The sequence below is a fragment of the Alternaria postmessia genome (assembly GCF_024291825.1).
Source record: "Alternaria postmessia strain BMP 2775 chromosome Unknown scaffold_4, whole genome shotgun sequence".
Lineage (NCBI taxonomy): Eukaryota > Fungi > Ascomycota > Dothideomycetes > Pleosporales > Pleosporaceae > Alternaria > Alternaria postmessia.
In genome coordinates, this window is record NW_026260077.1 from 654475 (window position 1) to 669607 (window position 15133).

Genomic DNA, 15133 nt, shown 5'->3' on the forward strand with positions numbered 1-15133 from the left:
CCCAATGATAGCACGAAGATAAGATGGCGACCGGGAAAAGGGTGTCGCGACGCAAACGCAGGGGCAGCTGTCAACTACGAAGTACCGAGGCTTCTTTGGTCCCTTACCCAGGTGGATACCATTCTTTCTGGAGATCGAACAAATCCTCCCGCTGCCGCTACGATTGCGCAAACTTTGTTGCTGGCCCACTTGTGGCCGGAAGTTAGAATGTGAGATTTCGGAAGCCATGTGGAGTTGGTTTGCTATTCGGGCCGCAAGACCTGGCCAGCCCCTCACTCAGGAGGCCATCCCGAATCTTTATCGTCCAGACAGCCTCACGCAACAAATCTTCGCAGCGTACGTATTTAGGTACGTACCATCGGCAAGTGAATAGTGGTCCGTTATCTCTTAGGCCTATACCGTGGACAGCTACCGTTCATACACTGAATCAGGAGCTATTCAGTGGTCACTCCTCTTATTCAACATTCAATGCTCGTACCAACGGCCAAGTAGTATCCAATGCATTCCGCGTTCTAGACCCTATCTGTCCTGAAGAATTTCTCGATACGGGATTGGCACGGATAGGACCTCACACGTGCACAAACGACAAGCACTTAGGAAAGGCAACATCACCACTCCATGCGACAATCCCTTGTCCACGAAAGAGTTCGTCTATATTAGCAACACTTCGACATGATGTTCCGGGAGTCCATTGGAGGTCTCGATGCTTTATTTTGCGCGGTCATATTCCATTTGCATAAAGATGCATATCGCGCAGGATTCCGCTACCCAAGATTGGCAGGTTAAATGGAGTGTGGCTTCGCGAGCTGGGGTCCTTGCCGTCTCCAGTTCTGAACAGCTCAAGGGAGGTTGAACATTTCATCGGCTGTAAGCAGTAGCTAGACTTGTCAAACAGCAGCATTTCTTCGCATTGTAGGCTACTAGCTTGCTGAGCCGTCACGATACGTTCTGGAAGTTCTGGAAAGCACAGCTGCAACCTTCCATCTAAAGCAATATGAGACTTGTAAAGTCCGGCCAAGCCCCTGCATGCAGTTCGGTTGGCAAGCGAGGCGGCGTGTTTGAACATGATCGTGTCGCGTGAAAGAATCTCCGCGCGTTGACATGTGAGCGAAGGATTGATTTCATGCGCGCTTCTCTTTCGCGAACGACGACTGATCATGAACATTTAACCAGAACCCGTAGCCATGGAGTCACTAGAGAAGCTGGAGTCGGGGTCTATGCAGGGCAGATCCGAATCTGCTGCTGCTCCGCCTAAGCCCAAAGAAGAAGACACAACGCTCGCCACGCCGGTCCGCGGGGACTCCACAAGCACATCCCACAACGACAACCACGGTATCTCCTTGCGCGAAGTTGATCCTGTATCCGTGCGATTGGAACATCTTACAGTTTCAGTCGATGAATCGCCAAATGCCTTTGCCCGCGCCTTCTCGAAGCAGAAACCGTCACCAGATCGCAATCATGTCAAGACTATACTTGACGATATATCGGCGGATATGCCATCCGGAAGCCTCACGGCCATTATAGGAGGAAGTGGAAGCGGAAAAACATCATTACTGAACTCTATGAGCGGACGCTTGGCAGTGGGAAATCGGCTTGCTACCTCGGGCCGGACGCTATTCAATGGTAGCGAAGATGCATCGCGCATTAGAAGCGCATATGTTATCCAACAGGACATCCTCCTTCCGACGTTGACCGTCAGAGAAACACTGACTTATGCCGCGCAATTGCGACTACCTTCTTCTGTTGACGAGAAAGAGAGGAAGCAGCTTGTTGAAGAAGTCATTTTGGAGCTGAGCCTGAAAGAAGCTGCAGATACTAGGATCGGAAACCATGCGCACAAAGGCTGCAGCGGTGGAGAGAAAAGGAGGACAAGTATCGGTGTTCAAGTAAGTTGAGTACGATATGCATAGGAGCCATACACTGACTTCGTAGCTTTTGTCAAACCCTTCTCTCTTATGGCTAGATGAACCGACCACTGGACTAGACTCAACGAGTGCTTTCCAAGTGATAAAAACCCTGCAAAATCTCGCCCGAAATGGACGCACCATCATTGTTACTATCCATCAGCCGCGTTCTGAGATATGGAATTTGTTCGACAATGTCGTCCTTCTGTCTCGGGGCAGTCCTGCGTATGCTGGTAGCGCGAAAGACTGCCTTCCATACTTTGCTGAACTCGGCCATGAGATGCCTCCGTTCACCAATCCAGCCGAATATCTCATCGACGTTGTGAGTGTCGATAATCGGAGCGTAGAAGCAGAGAAGGCGGCTCAAGATCGTGTCGGTCGGGTGATAGAGGCATGGAGATCGCATTGCAACAACAACCTGCAAGAAAAGCACGAATCAGCCACTCCGGCCACGACAATGACGAAAACTGAGCGGCAGAAGCGACGTGCTAGCCAGACATCACTAATCCAGCAGACCCGCGTACTTACCGCACGAACATGGACTGTAACCATTCGTGACCCTATGGGTAAGACACTCAACATGGTAGTTGCGACTGGAACACACGCTAATTCTTTCGTGTACAGGCATGTTCGGAAGTCTTGTTGAAGCAATCGGTATGGCGGTCATCACAGGATGGATCTTTTTGCAACTTGATGGTTCACTATCTGGCATCCGATCTCGACAGGGAGCCCTGTATAACGCAGCCGCGCTCCAAGGGTACCTGATCTTACTCTATGAGACATACCGGCTTACAACGGATATCCAACTATTCGACGAAGAGGCGCGACAAGGTGTAGTCAGCATACCAGCATTTCTTATCTCCAGACGATTGGCCCGAATCTTGATCGAGGACATACCGGTACCTCTCATCTTCTCGCTGATCTATTACTTCTTCTGTGGCTTTCGTGCAGATGGAGGCCAGTTCCTCACGTTCTTCGGTATCATACTGCTGCATCAGTATATCGCGGTGTGCTTCGCTATGACCTGTGTCGCTTGCTCAAGACACTTCGCTGGAGCGAGTCTGGTAGCTAATCTCGCATATACCCTTCAATCGATGGCATGCGGTTATTTTATTCAGTCGAACACGATCCCCATCTACGTACGCTGGACAAAGTGGATAGCCTATGTCTTCTATGCTTTTGGAGCTTTGTGCGCCAATGAGTTCACAGGTTCGTTTTATGACTGCCCGTTGGAGGGTGGGCGGTCAAATCCAGCCTGCAAAGAATACGACGGTGACTTTATCATGGACTCTCTTGGTTTTCCAGACGACTGGGTTTGGAGGCCTATACTTGCCCTTCTTGGGTTCGCCATCGCCTTTTATATAGGTGCAGGAGTGTTGCTCAAGTTCTGGAACGCCGAGATTGCGATGGCTCGCGCGAGACCGTCCAATATGGATGCCTCTGCTGGTAAAGAGAAGATGAGCGAGCGTGTGGCGGACAATGTCAGAACAATCGACATTCGGCTGGAGGGCTATGGTATGGATGTTGAAAAACGCTCATTACGGAAGCGCTGGACGAAGACTATACTCAAGCCGCTTACTGCCGACTTTTTCCCTGGGTCATTGAATGTCATCATGGGACCTTCAGGTTCTGGGAAAACGTCATTGCTGAATAGCATGGCAATGAGACTCAAAGACGATACATCGACGCGTTACAAGCAGTATGGCTCGATGAGCTACAACGGCCTGATCCCAGCCCAAGAAGTGGTTCACTCGATCTGTTCCTTCGTCACGCAAGACGACGATGCATTACTAGCATCGTTGACAGTGCGGGAAACCCTTCGTTATGCAGCCGGTCTACGTCTTCCAAAATGGATGTCGAGAGAACAGAAAACCCAGAAAGCCGAAGAAATCTTGCTGAAGATGGGTCTCAAAGACTGTGCAGACAACCTCATTGGCAACGATATTATCAAGGGTATCAGTGGCGGCGAAAAGCGCCGTGTTACGATTGCTGTCCAAATCCTGACAGAGCCGCGTGTTCTGTTGCTTGACGAGCCGCTGTCAGGCTTGGATGCATTCACGGCGCTATCCATTATGGATGTACTCCGTGGTCTGGCCCAGGAAGGTCGCACACTGATCGTCACGATCCATCAGCCGCGTAGCGATCTCTTTGCTCATTTTGGCAACATTCTGCTTCTTGCTCGCGGTGGACATCCCATTTATGCTGGTCCTGCTGACAGCATGTTAACTCATTTCGCCGGCCTAGGCTACGAATGCCCGCGTCATGTCAATCCAGCTGACTTCGCTCTCGATTTAATTACTGTTGACCTTCAGCATGAGAGACGTGAGGCGGCCAGTCGAAAGAAGGTACGCAAGTTGGTCGAGTCATGGAATGCTAGTGTTTACCCTGTTGCTCGGATTGGGTCGATAACGACACCAGCGGAGCTGGGAAGTATGGCACGAGAACCATCATCCTTCGCTTCAGCATATTCGATTCTGATTCGACGTGCGACGAAGAACATGTTTCGTCAGCCAGACATTCTAATTGCGCGCGTCATGCAAGTGGTGGGATTGGGCATCGTGCTTGCGCTCTACTTTGCACCACTCAAGACCGATTACTTCTCTGTTCAGAACAGGCTCGGATTTCTTGTAGAGATCGCACCACTCTACTTTGTCGGCAGTATGTATAACCTGCTGTTATCTCTCTTCGCCAAACTAATTTCAAATAGTGCTAAACAACATCGCCGTGTATCCTATCGAAAGAGACGTCTTCTACCGAGATTACGACGATCGCATTTATGGTGTTGAAGCGTTCTTCCTCACATATATCTCCATCACCACTCCATTCGAGATTATAAGCTGCCTCGTCTTCTCGGTGCTCGCCGTTTTCGCCGTTGGCTTAGAACGCAATGCGCAAACGTATTTCATCATAACCTTCAACGCCTTCTGCATCACCAGCTGTGGCGAGAGTCTTGGAATAGCTTTCAACACGCTGTTTACACACACCGGCTTCTCGGTGAACTGTATGTCGGTCTTTCTCAGTGTTGCTCAGGTTATGGGTGGTGTGTTGTCACTCGACGTTCCGGATTTCCTGCAAGCTTGGAACCATCTTTCACCTGTGAAGTGGGCGGTCGGGAATATGGCGCCGTATACGCTTCGTGGGCTCACATTCACGTGTGAAGACTGGCAGAGGGTCAACGGAGAATGCCCCATTCAGACTGGAGAGCAAGTGCTTGACTTGTATAAACTGAATAAGAACCCGGAGATGAACCTTATGGCTTTGGGTATATGCGCTATCGTATATCGATTCCTGGCGTATGTTGTGCTCAAGGTAGTCAAGGAACGCTGGCTTGGGAAGTTATGGCGGAAGTTGGGTGGTGGGAAAAAGAGACAGACGACCGAGGTACCTCAAACATAATAGTTGGCACGTTCTCACGCATCACGAGAAGTAGTCTAGATCTCCGAAGCTTGGTACCTGTGAATCTAACAGTATATCCAACGCACCTTTCACGCTTGTCCTTCACTAGAAACGAGCACATGGAAGTAAGCCTCTCCAACCCCATTGTGGACGAAGTCCAGAGCTCGATTTAGCTCACTTGACCAACTCCAACGTCCGTCATCAAGGTACAAATCGTGAGCCCTAGGATGGAGAAAAACCTATTCAGTATTTGATATGCAATCCAGCACTTAGATACGGTGACCCCAAAGATGAAGAGAATTGCCGTTCCCCCTATTCCTTGTATTGTCCCATCCAGCATCTTTCAAAGTCAATACCCTAGAGACAGCATCGTTGTACTTGAACGTCTGACCCTTTTCCCATAATCCATTGGCTAACTCGATACACTCAGTAACCGCGCAGTTCTCCAACTCATCAGCTGGTGTACCATCATTGCAGATCTGAATGAGACGATTGAGACCCGTAGTGCTTGCTGCAGCAAGCGGCTCTAGAGTAAGTGGTGTGCCTGGAGAAAGCCAAGGGCAGATATTGCCTGTGATGCGATAGAAGATGGTGTGTTCGGCCGACTCAACCAGCATGACGCCCGGCGGGATACCACCGGAAATCTGACTAACGTCTTGCTGTTCAGGTTGAGCTGGGTGGCCGTGGTTTCCGTCAATGAACATGGGTGCTGGACGGAAGTGTTGTGAGCCTGCCACGCCAGGGCCCATCATGCCTGGCATCATGCCACCGCCCATCATCATACCAGGCATCATTCCGCCGACTCCAACTCCTCCTACCGCAGGTACGTTTCCGAATGCGAGACCTCCACCCGCCCATAACGGTGTAGCAGGAGCAAAAGGAGGGATAACCCCGGCGATGGCGCCAGGTGGTGGTGGTGGGAACGGAACACCGTTGGCATTCATACCAAAGCCTATACCGTGATGAGCACCCGGAAGAAAGTTGCCTGCGCGGACGGGAGCGAGTGGTCCACCGCCAGGCCCCATGTAACCGCCCATCATGCCGCCCATCATAAATGGGTCCATGATGCCGACGGGTGGAAAAACAGGTGGAAACGCACCTATGCCGACACCACCGAATGCTGGGGCGCCGATACCGATGGGTAGGGGAGGACCGTAAACAGGGGCGTGTTGTTGTTCTACGACAACTTGAGCTCCTCCTGCAGCTGCAATCGGATGTTGTGCTTGAGGTACCGGACCGGCGTTGATAGGAGGAGGTGGAGGTTCGCGGTTGATGTTGGGGTTGTTACCGACGTTCGCAAGCCAAGGTTGATCGAAGGGAGGGCCAGCAGCCATATGTAGTGAGTGTGGAGGAACTTCAAAGGAGGCAGCGAGGTTTGGTAACTGGCGTTAGGGTGAGCCAGCCAAGCTGCCAAATGCTACGACTTTGAATCAAAACTCTAGTAAGCACAAAAGTGGGAAGACAGTGACTACGAAGCTGGGAAGACGATTCATATGGCTTTTGGGCAGCCTTTTATATGTACACCTTATTACTGAGTATCCGTTCAAGGGCCTAGCGACGCGTGAAGATAGAAGTGACGGATGCTACGAACAGCGAGAGGTTCACATACTATTGCCATATTTGAATGTGTTCATCAAGGCAGCGGCATTATGATGGGAACGAAGCTATGTTTGAATGGCGAACACGTCAAAAGGTCAGCATAGGCTATTTTGCGCAAACGGGACTCGGGGATGCTATGGTATCCACTTACTGTTCTTGAGAGTTGGGCTTGCGACAAGGGAGAATCACAGAGAATTTCGACATTTACTGACATCCAATTATGCTTCGTTAATATTCACAGGATAAGCAATAGCAGTAATGGGTATGATGATAATGTGGTGGCAGTCAAGGCCCGGGGTTAATTCGTAAGGCGTTTGATTCTGCAGTCACAATGTGCTATTCATGGTGAAGTGTGGCATGGTGAAGCAGCCAAAAGTGAAGAAGCAAGCAAATTGGAGGAATAAAAGAAGTTTATGCGCAATTTATGCAACAGGTATATACATAGAAATAAGGTGAAGCAGATGTAGACTTCAAAGCGAGTGCGACAGAATGCTGGCGATCCTAGCGCCCGACCTGTCGCGTGTCTCCATCAGAGTGTACCTAGTATGTAGCGACCTTGGGTCCAGGAACAACGTAGGATTTGAAGTTGTTGTAGATGTTCGCAGTGTAACCAGAGTCGGTGCTCTTGACGTGGCCTAAAAGTTCGAGGTACGAAGTCAGAAAGTGTCTCACAAGCAGTTTGTATGCAGGATTTCTTACCGGGGATCTTGGTGGTAGGAGAGGGCTTTCCAGAGCCGCCGCCGGTGACCTTCACCTGAGCGCACGAGATGTAGAATTGAGGCGGGCTACCAGGGTTGTGAATACCGAGCTGCTCGATGCGGAGCAGGTAGTCTCCGGCAGGGATCTGCGAAGGAATGGTCGTAGAGTACGTAGCACTCATGTCCCAACTAGCCTGGCCACCAGAGAAGGTGGGGCCGATCTCCTTGATCTTGAACCAGTCGCTGGATCCGTCTGCGGCAGCTGCAGAGTCGACCTTTGTCATGTAGAAAGTGACAGGTCCCTGGTGGTAGACCGCCTGGTCTGCGGTGAACGAAACGGTGGAGCCAGCAGCCACCGAGACGGTTGTAGTGCCGCTACCTGAGTTCCCTCCTGCATTACACCTCAAGTTCTTATCCGCAAGGTCGGTAACAGGGCTGTTGTTAGGGACAGGGCGAATGTTCTGGAAAAGAGCACCCTTGGCACCATTGGCAGTAAGAGTTTGGAAGATGTCTTGTTTGTCAGTGGACTGCTGGTGCAAATTTGTCGATGAAACTTACAGTGGGCTTGCGCAACGTTGGCAAAGGCCGCAACGGCGGTAGCAATCGCGATGCACTTCATGTTCGAGGTGTTAAGTGAGAGACTGATGAGTTCGAAAGCGAATGAAATCGAAAGTGCTAGTGATCTTGGTAGAGAATACGAGAGGATGGTCGCTGAGTCTTAAATACCATTCTTCATAAATCTGAGGCTTCGGATGGCTTCCACGTCTATATTGCACCACGCAGGACATGACCAAAGAGAGTAAACACGAAGCCGTGATTGGGTCAAGCATAGAACTCGAAATGAATAAACGTCACAGGACAGCTACGCTGGGGTACTGCAAGGCGGCAAAGGAACCGGGTTGTAGATGGAGGGTGGATACCCACTGCCGGTGGTTGTTAATAAGAATTTCTTCTGGAGCCGACCTTGTGACAGGTATCGACGAGGCGAGTGCGTGGTGGTATGCCAGGCAATATCGCGAGTATGGTATTTGCAATCCAGGACTGACAATCATTGGCCATGCATGCGTGAAAAGTGCACACCGGGCGAATGGCAGAGGCGGATGTGGAAATGGATGTGGGTTTGGTGTGTCGAGAGCGAAGATTGGCGCGCTTGCTAGAACTGTACAACACTGGACGCTTAGGATAGATTAATATCTGGGGTAATATGTTAGATGAACATGGCAAAGCTAGGGCGGAACTCGAGCGGTGCGAAGGAAAAAAAGGAAACAACACCGTTCCTCGATGTTGACCGGGCTCACGGTCGCACATGGACTACGGTAGTACTACGGTAAAATATGAGTCTTGTATGAGCGTCTGAAGATTTGATGTTTGTGCGAAGAGGTGTTTCATGCCGAGTCATGCAGTGGACGTAGCCATGTCTCGAACGACACATTTGCCGAAATGACAAGCCAAGAAGTGTCGACAGAAGGCTCTCCCAAATGAAGTCTGTTCTGGCAGGTCCTGCAAGCTGAAGTTGCATACTTTCTTCGCGATTAGTGTGGATACACGTTGTTCGCGACAGTTGGGTTGACTCGCGTACGCGTTTTTCGACGTGCATCGATGACGCGCCGTGGCTTACGACTTCCGCAGTCCTACCAGCACCACCACAACAAAGACGATTTAGTGATGGAAATGTCGGGATATGTCTTGCGAGGCAACAGCAAGATTGCGCGATTGAGGGCTGGCATTCATACCGCCTCCCTCCAAGCTGCCGACCTAGCTCAGAGACCGCCGTGCATGCCTCAAACTCAAGGGACGGGACGCCAACTTTTTCATACGAAGATTTGCTTCTGTTAATATCTTGCGACACAAGAAGGGGACTTGACCAGCCCACTAGGAACATGGCTCCGGCGTGCCTAAGCATTGCTGCACAAAACAACTTTGTGGAATTGGCTGTAGAAGAAAATGTACAACTCCGCGAATTGCAGAGCTCTTGGGGATCCGTAGGAAGCTCGCCACGTTGCTTACTTGGAGCAACTTTCCATAATCAGAGCGGGGTACAACACGTGATCCCGTTGTGTCTCGCCTCACCTTCAGCAGGCGTCTAGTACTAATGTGGAAAGTCCTTGCGACTATGTGCGATACGGCAGATCCACCTTCTTATCACATCAACTGCTGTGTTCGGTAACATTACGGCATTGAGGGCTCAGGACGCTATAAGTCATCCATATCGGAGTCTTTTTGTGAACTTCCTTTTCTACCGTCTATCTCGTGCTCCTGATAGATCTTTTTTTCTGGTCGTGCATTGCATATACCTATCAAAAAATGTCCACAGAAGCCGCCACCAACCCCAGCCCGCGGAGCGAGAAGTCAGTTTCTGTGCAGCATCCTCTATCGGCCTTATCGGCATCAGAACTTCGGAATGCCGCGGCAATCATTAAAGCTTCATGGCCTGCACACACAGATTTGCACTTCAAAGTCGTTACGCTGCAGGAACCACCAAAGGCTGAAGTACTAAAGTACTTGGAGGCTGAGCATAGCGGCAAGCCAGTTCCATCTATCTCAAGGAAAGCCTTTGTTAACTACTACATTCGGAATACTGTATGTATTGAAGGTTCTGATGAGATGACATATGGCTGATCGTTTGGTAGAGCAAGTTTCACGAGGCCGTTGTAGACTTGACCTCAGGGCGTGTCGACTCCAATATCTTGCTAGGGCCGTTCGTCCACGCCAATGGAGATGGCGACGAGATTGTCGAGATCGAAAAACTCGTTCTGGCAGATGAGAAGGTGCAAGCCGAAATAGCCAAGCTCGAGTTGCCCAAAGGCACAGTAGTGATTAGCGATCCCTGGATCTACGGTTCTGATGGTGTCGGAGACGAAGACCGACTGTACCAATGCTTCCTCTACTTGAGGGATCCTATGAACTCATCAGAGGCCGACTCCAACCACTACGCAATGCCCCTTCCAATCTCACCTGTTGTGAGCACAGAAAGTATGCGTGTCATCCGGGTTGATTTGCTACCAACTGGAGCAGACAACACAATCAAACCAGTTGAGAAGTACAAGATACAACCGCCCAACGAGTATATACCCGAGGCCCAGACGCTGCGAACCGATCTCAAGCCGCTTAATGTCGTTCAACCCGAGGGTGCGAGCTTCCAGGTCGAACAGCAAGGCACATCGAGCGTCATTTCATGGCAAAAATGGAACTTTCGAGTTGGCTTCAACCAGCGCGAAGGCATGGTGCTGTACGACGTCCGTTACGATAACCGTAGTTTGTTTTACCGATTGAGCTTGAGCGACATGAACATTCCAGTAAGTTGTGCCTGTATGAAATGTATATGAGACACAAATTGACTTCGCATTTTCACGCTTGCAGTATGCGGACCCGAGGCACCCCTTTCATAAAAAGAGTGCGTTTGATTTGGGCGATGTTGGTGCCGGCATCATGGCGAACAACCTCAAGCTGGGCTGCGACTGTCTGGGCTCCATCTACTATCTAAGCGCAGTGTTGGTAAGGAATCTCCCCGTACGAACTGCATGTGAGACATACACTGACTTCGTGCACGCAACATTTAGGCCGATAATAAGGGTGATGTTGTTGAAATGCCCAATGTTGTCTGTGTTCACGAGCAAGACGCCGGAATCGGTTTCAAGCACACCAATTATCGCACAGGCCGTGCCGTCGTTGCCCGAAATCGCGAGTTGGTACTACAGAGTATCATCACCGTAAGCAACTACGAGTACATCCTGGCCTTCATTTTCAACCAGGCCGGAGAAATCGACTATGAGATCAGAGCCACTGGCATTCTGAGCACCCAACCTATCGACGAGGGTGTAGAAGTGCCCTTTGGTACAGTTGTGCATCCAGGTGTGTTGGCTGTCCACCACCAGCACATATTCTCGTTGCGTGTTGATCCCATGCTCGACGGCTACGACAATCGTCTGGTATACGACGAAGCGTTTGCGATGCCGTGTTCAGACTTCAACCCCCATGGTACTGGCTACTACGTCCAGGAGACCGTCGTGGAGAAGTCTGGCGGTTATGACATTGCGTACGAGAACAACCGTACCTTCAAGATTCAGAATCCCAACGTGCGAAATCCTATTAATGGAAAGCCAGTCGCATACAAGATACAAGCGCCACCATTCCAGAAGATCCTATCAGACAAGGACTCATTCAACTACAAGCGCGCCGAGTTCTCAGACCACAACATCTATGTCGTCAAGCACAAAGATGGTGAGCTGTATGCGGGTGGGCTGTACACCAATCAATCTCGAGGCGGATCTGGTAAGTTGTGACTGTACGAGATACACGTGAGACATATACTAAGGTTGTATGCAGGTGTACGTTCATGGGCGGAGAGGAACGAGAACGTCAAGGACACCGACTTTGTGGTCTACATCCAAGCAGGAATCAACCACGTTCCTAGGTAAGTCGTAATTTTACGAAATGCATGTGAGATACATACTGACCATCTGCAGGATCGAGGATTTTCCTGTGATGCCGTGTGAGATTATCAAGATTCACATGAAGCCGGTCAACTTTTTCGACAAGAACCCTGCGTTGGATGTACCGCCAAGCGAGCAGGCGTTTAACAAGAGTAGCTTGCTGAGTGAGCAGCACCAGCAACCTAGTGTGACTGCGACGATTGGTGAGGATGGTCAATGTTGTGCGCCGACGACAGCGAAGCTGTAGGACTGTTTTTATACAATATCTTGAATTGTAGGGTGGAATTTTCGTGAGAACAATCTTTTTCATGCTTAGGTGTATTTCAGTCGTGAATGTTTACGATGAAAAACGTTTATATTAAGTTCTACACTAAATATTGATATAACCCGTAGAAATGTGCATTGTTGTCCTTTTACTAGGTCCCTAGCATAGGATACTATATACAAATTCAGGGTAGCTTATAGTACTTGGAAACGACTTCAGAAAATACGAGTTCCTTCGTAGTCGCGTGCTTGGTGATGACGCGCCAAGCCCTTCGCGCTAGCCATGGTCCAAAGCTCATGCCCTCATGGAAGCCTCAAAGGCACACTCCAACCACTCTCCTCCTCGCACAACATTTCTACATTCCCTTGCTGTCCACCAACAAACACGCAGTGCCTGTTGTGGAATTATACCAAGAAAAATCATGGCGCCCAACGATAAAGCGGGCAGGGTCGTGTTCATCGGCAATATTCCTTATGGTACGCGACTATTCATCTCTCATCCGCACGCGCAAAGCTAACACTTCCCACCAGGCGGAACCGAAGAGCTCATCATCGAAACCCTTGGTCGCGTCGGTCAGGTCCTCAACTTTCGCTTGGTGTACGACAAGGAAACCGGGCGCCCCAAAGGCTTTGGCTTCGCAGAGTTCGCCGACGCTGATGCCGCAGCCTCCGCGGTGCGAAACCTCAACGACTACGATTTGATGGGAAGGAAGCTGAGGGTCGACTGGTCCAACGAGAGCGGCTCCGGCGACAATGCGCCGTCAAATCGCGACCAGAACGCGCAGCCAACCATGGGCATGAACGGCCAGCAGCCAGCAGCGCCAGCACCGGCGCAGCCATCGAGCACCTTGGGCCCTCTTCCACCGGGCGTCGAGCTACCGCCCAACCTCACCTGTCCCGATGCCATTTCGCGCACGCTCTCTACACTCCCTCCAGACCAGCTCCTCGACATCCTCTCACAGATGAAGGGCCTCGTAATGACGGATCCGGCAAAGGCGACAGAGCTCCTGCGACAAGCGCCTCAGCTGGCTTACGCCATTTTCCAGTCGCTGCTGCTCCTCCAGCTGGTCGACCCACAAATCCTGACCTCGCTTGTGGAGACATCGGCGGCGCCTGCCCCAGTTGCGCAGGCTCCACCTGTTCAGCAAGTACAGCAACCACCACCGCAAGTTGCGCGACCACCTGTAAACTACCCCGGATACCCACCGCAAGTTGCGCCTACACCTCCTGTTCCGCAGCCATATGCGCAGCCTCCACAGCAACCACAAGCACCTCCTACGGACCAACAAGCCTTATATGCCCAGGTCATGGCTCTGTCGCAGCAGCAGATTGACCAGTTGCAACCAGAATATCGCGCGCAGATCCTGCAAATACGGCAGATGTTAATGGCTGGCGGACGGCCCTAGTTACGCCGGCAACGATGGGGACTTTGCGAGAATCCGGAGCCTCGCTTTGATCTTGTTTTGAAGGACCGATTGTTCGACAAGCGGGGCACAGAGATTCTTCGAGGCATACTACTCCATGTAGGGGTGAGTACGACACAGCTTACACCTATAGCACGGGACTTATTCGAAATTATGAACAATCCCGACCGCCGTGAAAGAGCGGAGAACTTGAAAGTGGAGATGTTCGCACACGATTTGTACAGTCGACATCATCTTCCAGAGGAGGAGGAAACTTGGGAACTCCTGATTCAGTATTTGGTCGAGGTTACAGAGTCTGAATTCATTTCAGACAGCTCAGGCGATGGAAACAATTCTGAATTGGACGGGCAGGAACGTTAAGAGAACTTGTCGAAGTGTAACTAGTTGCTCTTTAAAGAAGGCTGCATAGCACAGTCGCGATCAGACATGGACTTGTCGCACAACACTTGAATAATGCAAAAATGCACATCATGTCACACGCGCGCCTTGCTTTTGAAAATAATCCTTGTCGATGAGACTGGGTGGTGTTTGGACTATCACAATCGGGTTTAAATGTTTTCGGCGGCCTAACCAACATCGAACATGCAAGATAACTACATTGACTGTTTCGGCAATTTCCGCGTGTCTCGCGCTTGCCAGGCCAAGTTTGTAGGCTGTGCGATACTGAGGATATGACTACAAGATGGTTAGAAGTACAGTCGGGGTCTATTTTCTCAAGATGCACTCGCTTCCATCAGGATCAACATGTTCACTCTGAGCGTCAGAGAACAGCCCCGGAAGAAGCCCCGGTAAAGATCCGCAGAAGAAGCGTTTGCCATCGGGCAGCTATTGGCCCAGCCTCGCCTCCATCCCGTGTGGATCGAGCTAACCCTTGCCGCCAACTCACTCGGCTGCTGGGGCTTACGACCCAGGCCGAGCACTTCAGCTGCTGTTGCACCACACCAATCTTTGCGATTAGTACCGTGAGAGGCTGCTTCGGTTGTCCTTGGGCATTGCGCGCATACTTTCCTAGCCATTCTGCATCGGAAACTTGTACTATATCATCACGACATGACGATTTGAACGATTCTCTATCACTTGCGACTGTCTACAGCGATATACCCAGCATATCCCACCAAGAGATTCATCTCATTTGCGCCCGACCCATTGCCAGCACTACTTTGTAATAACAACGCACCCGCGCGCCCCGCGCAACACGCAGCATCCTCCCAGCATCATGTGGAGTAGATTGACTGGTAGCTCTGCTGCCTCCAACAGCAATAAGGAAGAAGAAAGTCGCCGCCGCCGTACTAGCGACTCCACGCGTTCCAAGCGCGACCGAGACCCAGACGCCCGCTCAGTCGTGTCGTCGTCAACAGCCCGCAAACCTCCGAGCTCCAGACGCGACACCGCGCCGTCATCATCGTCGATTGCCT

At 50.9% G+C, this 15133-nt stretch overlaps 4 protein-coding genes across 4 annotated transcripts; 2 read left to right on the plus strand and 2 right to left on the minus strand.

Annotated features, from left to right (window-relative positions):
* Positions 1–1184: 1184 nt before the first annotated feature.
* J4E82_001250 (uncharacterized protein) lies at positions 1185–5300 on the plus strand (the record flags this gene model as incomplete). The annotated part of the gene is made up of 5 exons (XM_051727565.1): positions 1185–1189; positions 1229–1886; positions 1933–2470; positions 2529–4562; positions 4612–5300. 5 exons carry the CDS (start codon positions 1185–1187, stop codon positions 5298–5300), a joined length of 3924 nt encoding a protein of 1307 aa, XP_051592878.1.
* A 269-nt stretch (positions 5301–5569) lies between these two features.
* Positions 5570–6634, minus strand: J4E82_001251 (uncharacterized protein; the record flags this gene model as incomplete). The annotated part of the gene is made up of 1 exon (XM_051727566.1): positions 5570–6634. One exon carries the CDS (start codon positions 6632–6634, stop codon positions 5570–5572), a length of 1065 nt encoding a protein of 354 aa, XP_051592879.1.
* An 805-nt stretch (positions 6635–7439) lies between these two features.
* J4E82_001252 (uncharacterized protein) lies at positions 7440–8216 on the minus strand (the record flags this gene model as incomplete). The annotated part of the gene is made up of 3 exons (XM_051727567.1): positions 7440–7534; positions 7599–8108; positions 8156–8216. The coding sequence occupies 3 exons, from the start codon at positions 8214–8216 to the stop codon at positions 7440–7442; spliced, it is 666 nt and encodes a 221-aa protein (XP_051592880.1).
* A 1685-nt stretch (positions 8217–9901) lies between these two features.
* On the plus strand, positions 9902–13700 carry J4E82_001253 (uncharacterized protein; the record flags this gene model as incomplete). The annotated part of the gene is made up of 7 exons (XM_051727568.1): positions 9902–10177; positions 10228–10893; positions 10958–11092; positions 11158–11869; positions 11924–12011; positions 12064–12242; positions 12826–13700. 7 exons carry the CDS (start codon positions 9902–9904, stop codon positions 13698–13700), a joined length of 2931 nt encoding a protein of 976 aa, XP_051592881.1.
* Positions 13701–15133: the final 1433 nt, after the last annotated feature.